General features: G+C 38.9%; 1 protein-coding gene and 1 non-coding gene across 2 annotated transcripts in view; one reads left to right on the forward strand and one right to left on the reverse strand.

Moving 5' to 3' along the window:
- Positions 1–19,122, reverse strand: part of Aass (aminoadipate-semialdehyde synthase) — a 58,276-nt gene that overhangs the window by 30,693 nt on the left and 8,461 nt on the right. Inside the window, exons 2-9 of the mRNA XM_051175756.1 lie at positions 17,922–18,221; positions 14,071–14,247; positions 10,928–11,012; positions 7,252–7,319; positions 7,007–7,153; positions 5,300–5,378; positions 5,057–5,184; positions 1,775–1,923 (exon numbers count right to left, since the gene is read on the reverse strand). Coding sequence (XP_051031713.1) covers positions 1,775–1,923; positions 5,057–5,184; positions 5,300–5,378; positions 7,007–7,153; positions 7,252–7,319; positions 10,928–11,012; positions 14,071–14,247; positions 17,922–18,131 — 1,043 coding nt within the window. The 5' untranslated portion in view covers positions 18,132–18,221. The remainder of the gene's footprint in view (positions 1–1,774; positions 1,924–5,056; positions 5,185–5,299; positions 5,379–7,006; positions 7,154–7,251; positions 7,320–10,927; positions 11,013–14,070; positions 14,248–17,921; positions 18,222–19,122) is intronic.
- Positions 4,336–4,441, forward strand: LOC127215479 (small nucleolar RNA SNORA72). Its single transcript, XR_007833956.1, has one exon. It is a non-coding gene; the product is annotated as a small nucleolar RNA SNORA72 (small nucleolar RNA).

The raw sequence follows: 19,122 nt of genomic DNA on the forward strand, positions 1-19,122 counted from the left end.
AGCACAATCATTTGTATGCCTTCTTGAGTAATAATTTTACTAGCATATGCCCACTGTACAAATAGGTTTTATTTTAACTATTTCATACATGTATACAATTTAACTGATTATACTCATTTTTTTCTTTCTTTCTCTCTCTCTTCCTTTTTCCATTGGTGAGCACTGAACATAGAACCTTAAGCTCTCTAACCTACTATTTTCTCCTTTTTATTTTGAACTAGGGTGTCACTAAGTTGCCCATTTCAGCCATGAAGTCCCTTTTTCCCAGAGAGCCTTTACACTTGTAATCTTCCTTTTTCACAGTCACATGTAGCTATATTACAGGCCAACACCAACAGGCCCAACTGACTGTACTGATGTACTTACTAGGCATCATAAACATCACACATCTGATGTGAAGTATACCGTATATGAGGAACTTGAATGTCAATAGATATTGCTCTCTACTAGGGCTTAGAAACCATTCCCAATGGACAGGGAAGAGTTGACAATGCTACATAAGTTTCCATGTAATTGTGTGGAAATCTCTAGAATTATGATTGGCAGTCAAAGTCTTTTGAAAAGAAACTAATCACAATGTTCCTGTCCTGTCTGCAGTTACTACATGCCCACATATACTAGAGATAGCCTTGCCAAGTATTTCATTGAACTTTAGTGGTTCTGAACTTACCAAGTAACAGTCTCACATTCCCTCCCCCCCTCCTCTCTTTCTGAGCTTAGAGTTACAGAGTTAGCCACTCATCAGATACATTAAAAACAATTACTAAGTTTGGGACAGGGATACTGCTTTATCTTTAAAAATCATTAACAGGCTTTCCACATTGTTTTTTGTGCCTAACAGCCCCTTCAAAGAAACTCACAGGAACAAAAATAGTAACATACCCTGGCCAGAACTTTTAAGTGAGATAAAGTTTGCTGTTGCAATAGCAAATGCTCTGCCAATGGGGTTCCTATTCCTCACTTTCCAAATATGTAATGCATAGAAAAGCATTACTTTGAACTGAGAGATTCCAGGAGTGTATCCACCTCTATACGTTGTAAGGGGAGATCCCTATACAAATATAGAGGCTTGTCCCCAACAAAAGTCTCTTGCCTTATTTACCACTTTTGGGGATTACCCCAAGTGCTCTCCTTACTTGCTACAAGTAATAGCATTTGCCTCACTCTCATTGCAGAGCTGTGCTTATCAGCCTTGTGCACATAAATGGTCCAAACATTGTGTTCTGTTACCAGTGTGCCTACTTCTAATCTCCTGTTGTTTGTTGTTCCTAGTGTTCCAGTGACAATTGCTTCAGAGCAGCAAATAGCCCAACTATGCTTCTCTGAACTTTAGCAGAATCCCTGGTAGATAAGATGTCTCACAAGTATTTATTAATTCATTCATTCAATATTTAAGAACTAATTAAATGTCTATTTTATACCAAGCACTGAAGGTCAAGACTAAAACACCCCTCCTCCTCATCTTACAGGAGAATAAACTCCAGTAGGAGAGAGAACAACCACAAACACAGGAAAATAGATGACTGTCAATTTCTCAGAACAAAGTAACAAACTAGAGCAGAATGAGATTAATTATAAAGAAATTTCTGAGGAGTGAGCTTTGGAACCAAATGAGTCAGAAGTCAGTCTCGGGAGGGTGGGGGGATGGGTAACTGTAAAATGCTTCCAGGAGGTCAAATCAGACTACCACTATATTTCTCATATGCAGGAACACTATATTCTTTGGTCCCCTAATAATGGTGCTGCAGGAAAAAAATCATTTTCATTTCCTTACTTGTGTGGCAATTCAGGGCATCCTTCAATAGGAACACCTGTAGACTTCACTGGAGCCAGGAGACTTTTAGCATCCTGGCGAGTTAACAGGCGAGGGGTGTTTTGCTCCCAGTAGATTCCATTAATTAAACATGTTGTATAGGGTGCAATCTGTGAAGCAAGTCCCATGTTCAACAAAACAGGATGTAGTTTATTTTAATACCATGCATTAAAAGAACACTGTATTAGGGCAAACTCCATGATAGATCATCAGTAGTGCTTCTATGGACCATTTTGTTGTTCAGGTCACCTGCCATCTTCTAAGGAAAAGGTAATATTCACCCACCTTTCACTGTAGAATTATTCCATGATAAGACATGAATGTAATAAATATATTAATACTTTGTTCTACAATACATTGCATAGCTAGGAAAAATAAAATAGTGAATAATCAAGTGACCCAGAACTCTTATTTCCAGTCCAATTACCATATACTATAACTCTAATCATACTTAACTTCTCTGGACTCTATTGCTCTTACATGCCAGATGAGGATACCAGTCCTCAAAAGAATGCTTTTGAGGATTAATTGGATAACCTCACTGGGGAACTGCTTACATATGTACACATGGACTTGTGGCAAGTGGTTCACCCTCAGTTTCAGGAGCACCTGCATCTAACCACTAATATATATGGTTCAGGATTAAAATTAGGGGCAAAAGAACAATTAAGGGGCAACTCATCAGTAGGAAGACTATCTCCCACTCTTTATATAGTACCCTTTATTTCCTATAGCTCATTGTCTAGCAGAATGGTAAGTTTAGAAATCATATATATACAAGTAACATTAAATAGACTGAGCAGGTTGTAGTTACATATTTACCCCCCCCAAACACACAATTTATATATGTATATATGCATATATACCTTTAAATACCCATGGTCATATATAGAGACAGAGACAAAGAGAGATATGAAAAAGAGGCCATATATATGCTCAAATCACAGTTCATGGGAGGGGTTGGTTGGATAAAAGGGAAAACTTAGCAAAGTATGTAAACTAGAAAAGAAGTGATGGTGCTTTCCATCCTGCACTGAGCAATAGGCATCTCTTGGGACAACTAGCACAGGTACCAAAAGACAGCAAGTAAGAGGAAGCCCTACCACAAGAAGTGCAAGTATAACCTGGAACATTCTGCAGCCAATACTAAGATTGGCCCTGGTTGTATACACACAGTCCAAGTTTGAAGAGGCAGTGAGAAGTATCATGCCATGCCCTACATCCAATCTTAGGGGCTCTGAGTGTTGTACTCAGAAAACAAGGATCATTAATGTTGTTTCCAATGCATTCAATAACAAGTTGGCCCACAAGACCCTGTTGAAGAATTGTGCTGCACTTACTGACAGTACACTGTACCAACATTGGTATGAGTCTCACTGTGCACTACCTGTGGCCACAACAAGGGAACAAAATATGAAACAAGAAATAATGATCAAAGAAAAGTCAAAAGAAATATGATGAAAGGAAAAAGATTGCCAAAAACAGCAGTCTTCTGGAGGATCAGCTCCAGCAGGGCAAGCGTCCTGCCTGTGTAACCTCAGGTCCAGGCCAGTGAAGTAGAATAGATAGATGGCTCTGTGCTTGGAGGAAAGGCTCTGGAGTTCTACCTGAGGGAGACCAAAGCTCGGGAAGGCAAATAAGCCATCACTCTTAGCTCATGTGATGAAGGTGTTTATTGCTCCATAAAATATAAAATAAACATTTTTTAAAAGAAGAGATGAAGTATACTAAATTTAAAATTATTTTCAACCTAAATTGTTTTTACATATATTTTTGTGCCTTAATTATCTCAAAGCATTCCCACATAGAAGGGAAGAACTTTGTAATGTACCTTAAAATATCAAAATTTCCTACCAGAATCTAAAGCACACATAAAATTATTTAAAGCACTTCTTTTCATAATGCGTGTATGCATCTTGAGTTGTGTTTGGTTTCTAGTTGGTTAGCTTGTTCTGAGGAGAGCTGTTACATGACTGATTATATTTGTTGGAAGATGAAGCCTCTGCTTTCCCACCACAGGGGACATACTTTATAAGTCATATTTTGGACAATATCCAGGTTGGTTTTTATTTTACATGGCTTTTCAGAGAAAGATTCTGGACTTTGAGTTCCAAGTGAGACTCTGGTATTTGAAGTTAATTTAATATGACTTAAGACTTTGAAACTACTGGGGATGAAATACGCACGTATTGAATGTGAGGACATACATTTTTATGGGGCCAGGGACATAATGTTGAAATACAGTTGTCCCTTGAACTCCTGCAAAGATTAACCAACAGAGTCTTATGTTCATAGTATTTAGAGAGTATAAGCTCAATGCAACCCAACTGTGGTATTAAGAGGAGGGGCATTTGGAAAGCGATTAAATTAGATTACGGAAGAGTGGAGCACCCATGATTAATCTTCATGGTTTAGTTAGAAAAGGGAAAGAGAGTACATGGATAAGATACACAAGACCTCCTACCATGATGTGGTGCAGACATTGGGAACCTATGAAAAACTCTGATCTTGCTTTGTACTTCAAGCCTTCAAAATGATAAACTAAGGACAGGCTATAGTAAGACCATACATGTGTCTCCAGACCTCGTTCTTTACCTAAGTCTGGTTTTCTAAATGCTTGTGACAAGCCTGCTCTGAAAAAAAAAAGGTAAACTAATAACTTAATAACATCTTTTCTTTCAAACCTCAGTTCTTTCATTTTAAAGTCAACTAAGATGATAGCTGAGGTTACAGTTACAACAGAAACTTTTGGCAACAGAAAGGATAAGCCTTTGGGGATGCTCAGTGGTAGAGCACTTGCTTAGATGTGAAAAAACTCCAGGTTTTTTTCTTAGTACTGGAAAAAAAAAGCCAATTTTTAAGATGTTAAGACACATTTATGTTAAGATCCAGCCTCAGAGACATTTCATTTTTGCCAACAGCATTAACTGGTTATAGACTATCACAGAAAACAAGGCTATCAAGACACTGGTTTAAAACTAATGAACATATGCATTGTGAAACAGAGAGATTGTGAAGCAATGAACATCCCCTCAGAAGCCACCAAAACCACTAAGCAAAGACCACTTCAATCAACCCCAAGTATTAGTAGGAGCCAACTACTAATCCAACACTATAGAATCAAAGGACTCACAGTCAGTCTACACCAGGACCTGAAGAATCAAGGTGCACATTCACAATTTCCCTCTCTGAAAACAGCTTAACTGTGGTGTCATAGCAACCAAACCAAAGCCAAATACTCACATCTGTATTAAAACGACTTATGTAGCGCTCAGGATATTTCTCATATTCTACAGGATCATACACACCATCTGTTTTCCTGACAAGATGATGATGGCGACTTAACACCGTCCCATACACTTTCCTGAGGTCTTACAAAGAAAGAGGAAATCAATACAGTGACAAATGATGACAATTTATGGTGATAGAATATTAACGCAAAGACTATTACAAACAGTAAAAGGTAAGGCCCTCCCTCACCCTTACCTCCTGTTTTTGAAACTTCTTTTAACTCATGGGGTTCCACATACTCACAAGGTAGTTCATTGAAGACTTCTTGGGCTCCCTGCAAATAGTGCATGAACAAAAGAATCAAACCTCAGCAGGGACATGGTCAACAGATTTCCTGAAAGGATTCACAATTGTGTAGTTTCCCTTGCCCTGTCCTATAACCAGGATCACAACACAGAAGGACAGAGGGGTGTCATGCTGGCAGCCAACAAGCCAACTTTGGTTTCAGTTGCATCAGAAGGGACTAGTTCTTCATTACAGCAACAAGAGTTTAGAAAGGAGGGTGTAACACGATTTGCCTACTTAATTTTGGAATCACTATCACAGAAGGAAAAGTTCAGGTGCATGCTTTACAATTTAGCACTAACAGAGGTTCTGTTTGTAAAAATTCTGCACAACAGACCTATTTTTCAATTGCAGGTTTCTCTGGGAGACTACAAATACAGCCACAATGCCACTCAAAAAGGAAGCATTAATACCAATCTTAATCTTCTTTAGTGTGCTGGCTGTTCTTATGCCAACCTGACACATTACTGTCCTCCTTAAGATCCAGCTGTAAGGCATTTTTGAATTAGTGCCTGATGGGGGAAGACTCAGCCCTTGGTGGGTGTTTTCATCCCTGGGCTGGTTGTCCTGGGTTCTATAAGAAAGAAAGTTGAGCAAGTCAGGGGAAGCCAGCTAATAAGCGGCTCCCCTCCACGGTCTCTGCATCAGCTCCCGACTCCAGGTTCCTGCCGTATTTGAGTTCCTGTCTTGATTTTCTCTAATGAGGAATAGTGATGTGGATGTGTAAGCCAAATAAACCCCTTTCTCCCCAACTTGCTTTTGGTCACAGGGAGGAAAGGGTTTATTTTGCCTACACTTCCACAGCACTGCTCATCACTGAAGATTGTCAGGACAGGAACACAAACAGGACCAAATACTGGAGACAGAAGCTGATGCAGAGGCCATGGAGGGGTGTTACTTACTCAGTGGCTTCACCTGGCTTGCTTAGCCTGCTTTCTTATAGAACTCAGGACCTCAAGTCCAGGAATGGTCTGCTCAAGTCTATTCACAATGGACTACTCCACTCCCACCATCAACACTAATTAAGAAAATGCCTCATTGTGACAGCAATAGAAACCCTATAGCAAGATTCAAAGCAGCTACTGAAGAAACAACCAGTCATCTGAAGGGCAGTGCTTTATAGCATTAACAAGAAGTTATCAAAGGAAGGAAACAGGGAAGGAAGGATGAGGGGGAGGAAGGTGAAGGATGCAGGGACACTTCAAATCTCTAATACAGTGGTCCTCAACCTTCTTAGTGCTGTGACCCTTTAATACAGTTCCTCGTGTTTTAGTGATCCCCCACCACCACAGAATTATTTTCATTGTTACTTCACAACTATATTTTGCTACTGTTATGAATTGTAATATAAATATCTGAAATTCAGCATATCTGATATGTGAACCCTGTGAAAATGTTGTCCAATTCCCAAAGGGGTCATGATTTACAGGTTGAGAACCACTGCTCTAATAGATGGTAAAAGGAAAGAAAATACTTGTGCTATTGCTGTTCTATGCTACAGTAAAAATGTAATAACAACAAAAATACTCCATATTGAATGGTCATTCATTGTGTTTGAAATGCCCACGAAATGTTGAGCATTTCAAATTGCTTGACAGAGAGGGCAGGAGGGACTACCTTGGATACGTTGCCAGTTCCCGTGAACACAAAGGTTAAGGGTCCTATTGACTTTGGCATTAAACCCAGAGATATTTCATAGCCTGCGTCCCGGACAGCCTGTACAGCCTGACTGCTGTTCCTGTAGTTGTGGGCCATGCCAAGATGCTGGAAGCAAGCACACACAATCCACGTCAATCCACTAGCTCATACGCCTTTCTACACTGAAAATGTGACGTTTCCAATAAATAAATAAAATCTCTCACCATAAAAGGTGTATGATGTCCCAAAGCAAGAAGCCTTAAACCCATTCCATGTAAAATATTGATCATTCCTGTCACAGAACCAGATCAATAAAAAGACCATTAATTGAGTGGAGTTAAATGACAATGTGCAAAATAAATTCTATTCATCGGCATTTACCAGAAGAAATGATGTGGTTTTCTCTGTGTCCATTTTAAACCTGCTGGGTACCCTAAGAAAGCTAAGACCATAATATTTCAGATTCAGAAGGAACCTCAGAACATCTTGTCTGTAGCCTCTACTTTCTGTTATCAAATACATTCACCCATCTACATCCTTATCTGTTTCTATTTCTAATATTGGCCCTGATAAGATGGAAGAAAATACCTCTTCTTATGGAAGGTTAATCTCTTCTTCTGTCTACAGTTCCCAACCTGTCCTGGCCCTACATAGCAAGAAATTCATCCTTAAATCACCTCCTCACAGTTCTCTGTAGGTTCATTCTTACCAGTATTTAATCATACTCCCATCTCCCATACCAAAAGCAAGTAAAAAAAGAAAAACTAAGTCACCATTGGCCTAGGAATTCTAACCGATATTTAGTGACCTATATGACTAAACTTGATAGAGGTTTCAGATCCTGATTTACTTGTCAGAATTATTATTTGGCAGTGTAGATAGTCTCTTGGATTGATACTCAATTTCCCTCAGTATCCCTGGCTTGAATGTATCCTCCCTTCATCCTTTCCTTCCTGTCTCACTATACAGCCCAGGCTACTCTTGAACTCACTATGTAGCTCATGGCAGCCTCAAATTCCAGAGTCTCCTGTCTCAGTCTCAAGTGGTAGGATTGTGAATATGTACAGCCATACCCGAGGCCAGAATTAATCTTTCTTTAAGCACCTCTCTGTGTATATTATATTAGCGCCTTCAGGATTCTCTTTGGGGATCCATTCTCTTCATACCTTCATTTTCCCTTAGATAATTTCATCACATCCTAAGTTTACGTATTTTCTGCATGTGGACAATCCCCAAGTCTGCACTTCCATTATGGATTGTTCTTTTGATTTGAGGATGTTGTAAATCATCTTTTCTATGCCTTAAGTGGACATCATCGGACATCTAAAACTTAGCATGCCTGCAGCAATGACCTCATTATCTATTCTCCGTTTGTTTATAGGACTACAATCTTTCATGCTTTTCCCAATGCCTCTGCCACACATACAACTCTGCCCATGTTTCTTTTATCTTTTTGTTGAAGTCAGCTTTTAAAAATAAATTGTTTATATGCAGTAAAATGCAATTCAAAGTGTATAGTTTAATAACTATCAACAAATTGTCACACCCCTGCATCACAGATCCAAGATGGGAATTATGGCTACTGTCTACATAAATTAGAGTATTTTGTTTTGAAAGTTATAAGTCATGTACTCTAATGTTTGTCTCATCTCATCTAGCATATTTTTTAGATTCACATCAATATTTTTGAGTTTTTGTTGCTGAAGTTTCCCATTTTATGGTTATACCACAATGTGTTTATCCATTTCTCTCCTAATAGACATTTGTATTATTTCCAGGCTATTACAATTTTCTGTAAAAACTTATTTTTGTGGAACACAACACAATATGTTACATTACATGTATACAATATGTGTATGTGTTCACTTTAAATGGAGTGAAATATAGAGTAATAATGCTTCCCCTCATCCCCTATCTAACCAGAACCCTATACTCAAAACAAGCTAGGCTATTGCCACTGCCCTTGGTGGCATCCCAGAACTCGAAGGTCAGATGCTATTGATGAAGACACCAAACACTTCAGACAAAGGACTTGAAGGACTTAAGCTGGACCTGGCCTTTCAGAAGCCCCTTCCCGGAGGACTAGTTCTGATAATGTGGAAAGGTGCCATGCAAGCTTCCAAGGGAGAAAAGCAATCAATAGTCTTACCAGCCATAAAGTTTATAAACTACAACAATGAATGGTCCAGCAATATGCTCAAATGGTGCAATAATTCACTTTTATATTAGGAATAACCAACAGTTGTCTGATTATGCTTAAGGCCTGCTCAATAGGAGGGAATATATGTCTGTCACTATAAAACTAGCCAACTACCCATGGCTGAACAGTTCAGAGACTTTAGAAAAGACCTTACAAATGACACTTTCTAAAACCAATATGACTTCTAACTATGTTCTAAATATTTTGACTTGCTCTCACTGATAGTAACTCTCACCCTTCATCAATGAAGCTTTTTTTTTCAGTAAATAGAGATTATTATGAAGATCCACAGTTGACCAAAATGCATAAAGTAAGTGACCCAGCTTTAATTGATACATCTACAGTGTAACACCTACACCTATGGCTCAAGGAAAATTGTAGAAGAATGGCATAAAATCTGTAATAGAGGGACGGGTTGCCTGCTGCTAAATAGTGTCTTCTACACATGGCAGAAAAGTTGTGTTCGTGAAGTATCAATCATATGCCTGCTAAAGCAATACCTGCACCAGTTGACATGCTAATGTGTATGAGAAAAACTTCACAGGGCCCCACGCCTAGATGAAGGACTGCAGGAAACTAATGAATGCTGAAAGCAAGAGAATCAGTTTTCTCCCAGAATGAGCTCCCTGATAGGTTATTCAATCCCAAGTGGTCAGTCCTAAATGTCATTCATGCAAGCAACTATGAATTGATTCAGCAGGGTGTGTGCATGTATGTAAGAATAATAATTTAAGAAGAGGTCATGAATTTGAGGGAAGTGTGGGAAACATAGAAGGGGTTTGAGAAAGAGGCAGAGGTGCTAATGGTGGAAATACAATATTCACGAATGAAATTCATAATGAAATTCATAAAAAATTTCAAACATTAAAGTTCATTTTGAGTCTCACTATGTAGTCCACACTGACCTCATATTCATGGCAATCCTCCTGTCTCAAGCTTCTGCGTGGTAGTCAACCATTATGTCAAGCTCACTAGCCTTAGTACACTTTTTGTTGTTCTTTCAATGTTTGCATAGGAGATTGTTATTCTCTTATATTCCTTCTCTGCATAGTGCCATCTCCCTCTTTTTCTTAATCTAGATTTTTTTTAAATTTTATTAATAGCATGGCTTCACACTTGTCTAGCCTTCCCTCCTCCTTACTTGCTTAAATAAAGTCCCATCAAATCCCAGCTTCAGATGCGCTGTCTCAAGAACAACCCTCCCAACAGTTATTTCTAGCTCAATGCCCTTCCTCTAGCAAGTAGCACTGACACTATACTTGTGGGTTATCTTGCCTCTGTGATTTTTTTAAAGAATAAAGGCCACATCCTATTCACAGACATGATGTTACATCATGCTGCAACAATCAGCATATTTCTGGTGTGCTCATTTTCTCTAGAGACACAGAACATTCACCTGGGTGAGTCGTCCCAAATGACCTGAAACAGTAGTCAACAGGACTCACCCCTCCCTTGGAGAAGAAGTTCCCCTTGACTGCAACCCAGATTTTCCACTTATGGTATCCCATTACCAAACATAAATTTGTTTCTCCAACAAGACCATCTAAAAAGCTAGAACCTATTCCTAGGTATTAACCTTTAGCTTGCTTCCTTTTTCTTTTCTTTGTGTTTTTATTTTACTAGTAAACATAGGCAAGAGAAAGCACACTTGTCATGCTGAAATGCACCTAGAAAGCTACATAGAGCCTGGACATACCTACCTGCCACACCTGCCCACTGTCCAAATGCCACTATCCGAGACCCTCTGTGGTCCACCATTTTCTCATAATCAATTAATCGGATTTCCTGAAGAAAGGGAGAGAATAAACTGTTATGGCCAGGTAAAGTCAACTCAAACTCAATAAGTAAGCCACATATAAAGAAGCAAAAATTTTATATTTTTCCCTCTTATAAAATGCATATTGACCTAATAACCCATCACCAGCAGGTGCAGCACTAAATGCTTTGGTCACAAACCAGCTGTAATTAGAGCTAAAGGAATGAACTTTGTGTTAAAAGCATCCTTTGAGATGGGGCAAGGGTTTCCTTTAAGTTACCATACACCCCAACCTGCCCAAAACCCTTTGAAATATACCTGTGTCCCTACTCAGTGTCAATCTTCTGGTTCCAAAGAAAACACATCCTTCCTAGAATAAATCCCTGTATGTGAGCAAATCCTGACTCATCCCAAGTCCTTCCCAGTCAGTCTTCTTGAACTATTACCTCTTTCTTACATATTCTTCCTGTACATTGCTCCTCAGTCATTTTAAATACCTCTTTTAGCAAAAAAAAAAAAAAAAAAAAAAAAAACACAAAACTATATCCCTACACTTCCTCTCCCCCTTTTCCTTTTTATTTCCTCTTTTTCTCTCTTTTCTTTCCTTCTTTATGTTTCTTTTCTTCATCTTTGTCAAACACAAATTCTTTCTCTTTCTTCAAAGACCTTGCCTCTTTCAGAAAAGCCCCATTAATGTAATTCTTAAAAGCTATGTATACTTACACAATACTTTTATCTCCTCAAAAATCTTAGAAGTTAGGGGCCCAAGATACACTGCTAAGCATAACACAGAGTACTTGCTTAGCATATACAAGGAATGGGTTGCAACTCCAGTCCTGGGGGAAAACTGCACAATTTCAAATCAAGTTTACAAACATCATTTAAAGTATATGCAACTCAGAATGACTTGCTAGCATGCTGCCCAAAAACCATCCTACTGGGTCTGCCTTCACTAATTTTCTGATGAGGACCAAAAGTTCATATAACAAAATATCTCTGAAGATCTCCTTAAAAGGGTTTATTTGCTTCAAAGTGGTTTTGTAAATAATAGGAACATATCCTATTGCCACTTATAAAATCCATTTCCCCCATTGCTTGAATTGTTAATAATTCAGCCTGTTTCTGTATTCACATTCTATAACAAATGTTCTGCCGTCCTTATTGCAGGCCATGGGCCTTGGCGCTGGTGTGCATCTCCACTTACTCCCCACACTCATCCAGCCCCTAACGGTACACTCCACCTAGTCTCTCACAGTGTTGGATAGGAAAAGTTGCTCTCCTAGGCTACAGACCCATGTCCAGCATACTATCAGTTTTTCTGACTACTGTCAGAATGCAAATATCTGACAAGTCAAACCCTCTGTCCCAACATGGTCAAGCTAGCTTTCTCTCCTCATACACACCATGATCATCCTAGCTTCTCTCCTCATACACACCATGACCATCCTAGCTTTCCTCATACACACCATGACCATCCTAGCTTTCTCTCTTCATACACACCATGACCATCCTAGCTTCTCTCCTCATACACACCATGACCATCCTAGCTTCTCTCCTCATACACACCATGACCATCCTAGCTTTCTCTCCTCATACACACCATGACCATCCTAGCTTCTCTCCTCATACACACCATGACCATCCTAGCTTCTCTCCTCATACACACCATGACCATCCTAGCTTTCTCTCCTCATACACACCATGACCATCCTAGCTCTCCTCATACACACCATGACCATCCTAGCTTTCTCTCCTCATACACACCATGACCATCCTAGCTTTCCTCATACACACCATGACCATCCTAGCTTTCCTCATACACACCATGACCATCCTAGCTTTCTCTCTTCATACACACCATGACCATCCTAGCTTTCTCTCCTCATATACGCCATGACCATCCTAGCTTTCCTCATACACACCATGACCATCCTAGCTTTCTCTCCTCATACAAACACTTTCCCAGTCTATAGTGACCTTTTTCGTTGCCCTAATCACTGCTGACTTCCTTCCTCAAAGTCCACCTTCCTGTTATTTGAGAATTTTGTAGGATTCACCTCTAAAATGCAATTAGAGTTCCCTAAGCATCACATAATCTACACCAGCACCCGGGAGACAGCCACGTACATCCATTGCCTATAGTCTAGACTGTCCCTGGGCTATGTCATCTGATTAATGTTGCTTTCTTCCTCCCTCCTCCAACCATTATCCACATAATAGGAAGACTTAACACTTTAGCTATGACCTGCTCTACCCACTCATTCACAAAGACCCTTGGATCTTTTTCTTCACATGGCTGTATGCTTGGAAGGCTCATCACCATCAAACATGGCTTGGTCCTTTGTCTCCTTCAAACATCTTTTCAAATGCCACCTTTGGGATGAGGCCCTGTCAACAGTTGCATTGTCCCTTCTTGATAACCTTGTTCCTTTCTCCTTTAGTACTATATTCATCTCTTTAACCAATTATTCTGGTGACATAGGCTGCCTGCCTATCTCTACCTTGTCCCACTGAACAAGACACCAAAAACACAAGGGTAGTGGCCATTTTTCATTTCCATTGCGGTGAATTATGTCAGACACATTGTGGGCATTCAATGCTGATTTCATTCAGTGGGTGTTCCCGTTTTAAATAGCTACTAATGTTTTCACAGTATTTAAACCTCAAAATATGCTTCATCTCGTATGAATAGTAATGAATGTAAAAGCATTCCTAGTCATGTTCTTGTGTCATAGAGCTGTGTAACCTCAGTTAATCTATTGTACCTCTTTGAGCCCCATGTGGAAAATAAGCTGTTAGACTACATGATCTTTGAGGCTCTTTTAAGCTCTGGAATTCCACACAGTGGCATCTACACACTTGACCTTATAAATTAGTAACTGCTTGAGGGAAGAAAAAAAACCCACAAACTTTTATCCTTCTATTTCAGGATATATATATGCATTATTTTATCCATACTCCAAACCTGCACAGCAGAGGTTAGATCTTCATTGGACACCCTGCCATGAACCATATCTCCTAGTGAAGTGAGTGACAGACCTACTGTTCAATGCCACATTACTGCTCATGAATGTTGGTCACAATTACCTGTTTCAGGACCTCATCCAACAAGCTCATATTGGCTTCCTGGGCCTTTATTGTGTGAGAAAAGAAGGCATAAGTCTTCTTGGACATCAGTTTTTCCTCTGGAGGCCTTTTCACTCCCAAAATTAGACAAGCTTCTGTGATGTCCTCCTGCAGAATGCCGCCAGCCCGGGCATACTCCTGGGGATCCAATTTGGACCAAAGGTTACTCTCCCAGATTGTAGCACTCAAGCTTTCTCTGATAAGAAGTACAAAGTTACAACCTCGAGAAGCATGGGTTTTGGTGGATTAGAACAAGTAACAGTATCGCTTCCTTAATAAAGATTTAACAATCCTGTCTGCCTTTCATAGGAAAAGATCTGGAAAATCTACTATTCACTCATATTTAATAGCAGATTATACTATGATCACAAATGGAGACAGAAAGAACAGATGTTCACAGTCATCACTGGTTATCTAGCAAGTTCCAGGTGATTCCAAGCTACAGGAGACTCCTGTCACAAGGAAAAAAACAACTGTAATTTATATATGCCAATAGCATGCTGAAACACTCCATGTCAAGTAATAATCTGTTACCTGTTTGTATTAGGAGAGAGGATATATGTCCACCACTGACTTTTTTGGTTCGATTAACATTTATTACTTTTCTATTATGAAGATTTGTGCTGTATATAACACAATGAAAGACAGGAAAGTTGTCTCCATGAAGGAGCCCAGAGCACAGCATGAAGTAAGGTCACACTCAAAAGAACATCAGAGTCAGGAGAATCTATGGAATATTCTAGGGGGTGGATAGTAGGACAATCCCCACCTAGGCCATTTAAAGAAATATTAAAAGTCATACTAATTTAAAAAGTTGGATGCATCATGAGAGAGGTGAAAATGAGGACTACATTGGTAACAGCAAGCTATCTGAAGGCAGGTGCACACAAGTATAGATAGGACAGTGAAGTGTTTAGGGTGTGCTGATGACGCAATGTGGAAAATGCCATCACAACTAATGTGAGAATCACCAGTTAACAATACTAGTTGACTGTTACTAATAGATTATTGCATGTTTGAATGGGCTCTTTGCATGAGTTGATTCATCAAATTCTCAAATAATCTCCGTGAGGTAGAACTATCCCAGTTCTACCATTGGGACACCTGAAGAGTACACACTTATCTAGTTAGCACATAGAAGTAAGAGATAGTCATATGAGATTTTTAAGGAAAGGACTGAAATGACCTGAGGGAAATTTTATGAACACCTATAGTGGCAATTAGACAAAATGAAGACATGGTAAACTACTTCAGACAAAGTGTAGATGTGTAGGAGAGTAGGGGAAAAAAACCAAGCATATTACATATTATCTGATTTCTCAAAAAAAAAAAAAACAGCACATTTAAAGTAGAATTGTTACATAAACCATGGCAATTCATGGAATGCAATAATTAGCACACAGCAATTAATATAATAAGACATGGTAGGCTGTTGACTAAAGCAAGATATATATATATATATATATGTGTGTGTGTGTGTGTGTGTGTGTATGTGTATTATATATAATATCTTTTAAACATTCATACATATATATACATATATGTACATATATATATATGTAGAAAATAATATGTATGGCATATGGCCTTATGTGAACAAGGGTGAAATAAGAATACAAAGAGACATGGGTGCTTATTTTTGCAAAAGAATCAGAAATGACAATAGAAACTAAAAAAGGTTTTGAGGCAAGTGGGAATGGAATGGAGATCAGGATGAGGGCAAGAATGAATCTCTAAAATTTATAAATATCACACACACTTGAAACATCAAATTCAAAGAAATTTAAAAGCAAACATTACAACTGAACATAAATTATAATGTTTCTATTATCACATTGATAATATAATCACACAGAAAAAATTAAAACAGCATTGTGAATAAGCCTTGTGGGAGTAAAGGCAAAATAAAAACATTTAGAAGTAGCATCAGTTTTCATTTAAATGGATTTTGATTGAAATAATTGTACTATGATTATAAAACCACTTTTAAACTTTAAAAATACCCTTCAAGATCAAGTTTGTTTATTGGTTGGTTTGGTTTGGATTTTTTGAGGCAGGGTTTCCCTGTAGTTTTGGAGCTTTGCTGGAACTTGCTCTGTACACTGGCCTTTAACTCACAGAGATCCACCTGCCTCTGCCTCAGAGGGCTGGAATTAAAGACATGCACCACCACCACCCAGCCCAAGATCAACCTTTAATTTGAAATATTATTAGCTCATGATTAAAGTGTGTGTATGTGTGTGTACTTCTAAACTCTGTCCCCTAAAAGGACCTAAAGGCAATAATACAATAGTAAAAACAGTGGACACCAGATTTTGATTTCTACACACACACACAAAGAAATAATAAATTAAAGTATCTTAATGAAATAGTAAATCCCAGGTGCAAGGCAGGGAAAGTGCATGGTGAGGCTGGGATAATATACTATTCTAGGAAAAGAGTTAATTCAAAGAAATCAATTAGCTGTTCAAGAAATGCTCAAACCTCCTTAAAAAAACTCCCACCACCAAATTTGAGATACTTGGAATATTCAAAAGCATGGATCGAATGAAAAGGTCCATAATTTCAAATAATAATCAAAAAGCTAAAGAGAACAAAGAGAAGCAAGTGAGCTAGAGACTGTCACATCAGAAAGGAACAGCTTTGCAAGCTTCTGTGCAAAATGTCATTCAGGTAAAGATTCCCAGAGGAAGCTAAGAAAGCCAGCTGAAGAGCCAAAGAACAAGAGCTTCACAGATCCCAAAACACTACCTCCCCACCCCCCACGACTACACAGTAAGGACAAAGGGGAAGATACGTTTCCTGAGTCTTTGATGCTGCTATGTAACTGATGTTTATGCCCCAAATGTCTAGCCTAAATCTAATCCTGAGGATATAATCACAAGAGTTCCATTCAGAATCAGAGCAAGTTACAGGTCACCTTCCTGGCCTCTTCAAAAAAGGATCAATGTCATTAAAATAAAATCAGGAAAGGAGGACATGCTCCAGATCACAACTAAAGACATGGAACAATAGCCAGTAGGAAGCTTAGGTAAGTCTCAATTCAGCCAGTGGAGAACTTGAACACAGACCACATGAGAAGCAAGGCAGGCTGGCTTAGGTCTGCCACCCCAGCACTTGGGAGGTAGATGCATAAGGGCCAGAAGTTCAAGATCATTCTCAGCTACACAGAAAGTTTAAAGAATCTTGGCTACATGACAACCTGTCTAAAACAGAACAAAACAAAAAAGTGTGGATTATGGGGGGATGCTATTTCTTGTGTGAAAAATAATACGGAGGTTAAGTAAGAAAGCTCTGTCTAGGAAATGCACAGCAAAGCATTAAGTACTAATGTGTTAGAACATCTGCAACCTACTTTCAAATGATCCAGGAAAGGAAAAGCGCATGTAGACTCCTAAAACTGGAACAAGACTAAAACTTCCATTATGATTATTTGAAAGAGTTAACAGACAGATGAATGTAAAGGGCTATCAAAGTGGCTGTTGAGGTACACCCTCGTGAAGAATAAACTCTACCTGAGGGAGCATTCCCTGGCTACAAGAAAGACACTTTAGACTTTTGTCATTCTAGCCCCTGAAGTGGAGCTACACCTGAAGGACAGGGAGCTGCACCTGAAGCAGAGAATGACCAAGACCCAGAAACTTCTAAAAGCAGACCCTTAAACCCTCAGGAGGAGAACACGTGGAATGGGGTGAAGATAATATTTTTATTAGTAATGTAGTTAAAGTGAAAAGAACACATTTTGTTTTCTTTCATATACATCTGAATTATCACTGTTGTGTTCACAAATATTTAAAATGTAAAGTAGTTACCTTGTCATGGATGGCCCGTCGATTAGAAGGCTGTATCAAGACCTTGTATCCCAGTTTGGTGATGCCCTTGATGTGTTTGGGGGCCAGAGGTGCTCTGCGCTCCCAGGCATTGACATCCTCTCTCCGGAGTGCCATCACTGGCTTGTGGTGCAGACCTCTGGAGAGGCAGGCTCTGAGCCTGACTAGTATCGCTCTCTGTACTCTCAGCATCTTCAAGTCTGGTAGCTATAAAAGCAAGTTTCAACAGTAACACAGAAAAGCTCAGAGGGCTCACAGATGAGTTCTGGTCTCCTTAGAAATCTGTTGAAAAGAGAACCAACCCACTTGATAGACACAAGAAGGACAGACAAATCTGTCAGTAAATGTGCCTTTACCAAAGGCACACTAGTGCCTTTATTTCCACACTAAATGTATCAAACTAAAGTCTCCAAAATTGGTCAACATAACTTCTTAAATGTTTTATTAAAAACGTTTTTGTCACAAAAGCTTAAACATGTTAGTTTATTATGCAAAGACAAAGAGATAACAGTCTTTAAAAACTGGTCCCTATTTTGATGGTATAAAGCTTGAGATTCCTATAATGATATACAAGAGTCTTCAACGTTCCTCCTAAGATTTCTTTCTCCATAAGCTTCCTGAATAGAAGTCACTCAGTGTGTTCTGCCCCCTAGTGGCTGCAAGTGAGTTTTTTTTAAACCATCTACAATAAGATGTATCAGCAAAAATAAAAAGGTAGTATGTATAATAACCCTTAATACCACAGGATCGAATGAGTTTGGTGCCACATGCCTGTAATTCCAGCACTCAGGAGACTGAAGCAACAGGGTTGCCATGAGTTTAAAGCAATGTCCCAAAAAAGGGAAACAAAACAAAACAAAAAAACTTCACGATTATTTTCTCAACCTCATGATCATTCTTCTAGACCTCCACTGTTACTGGATTTAACAAAAGTACTGTTTTCATCAAATACTGTGAGTTAATAAAACCAATCACTCGATCACATGGATTCCTCTGCCCCAGACTCTGTCTTCCCTCTCACGGATCTAACAAGCACTCAGTACTGCTGGTCTCAACCATTTCTCTCATTGCTATTCAAGTAAGCACAGTCCCACTCATTTAGTTAGTCGAAACAAACGTATTTCACAAAATAAATATTCTGTGTCCAATACAAATAAGTTTTATGTAGGTTTTTCTATAGAAA

Source organism: Phodopus roborovskii, unplaced genomic scaffold (genome assembly GCF_943737965.1).
Source record: "Phodopus roborovskii unplaced genomic scaffold, PHOROB, whole genome shotgun sequence".
NCBI classification, from domain to species: Eukaryota; Metazoa; Chordata; class Mammalia; order Rodentia; family Cricetidae; genus Phodopus; species Phodopus roborovskii.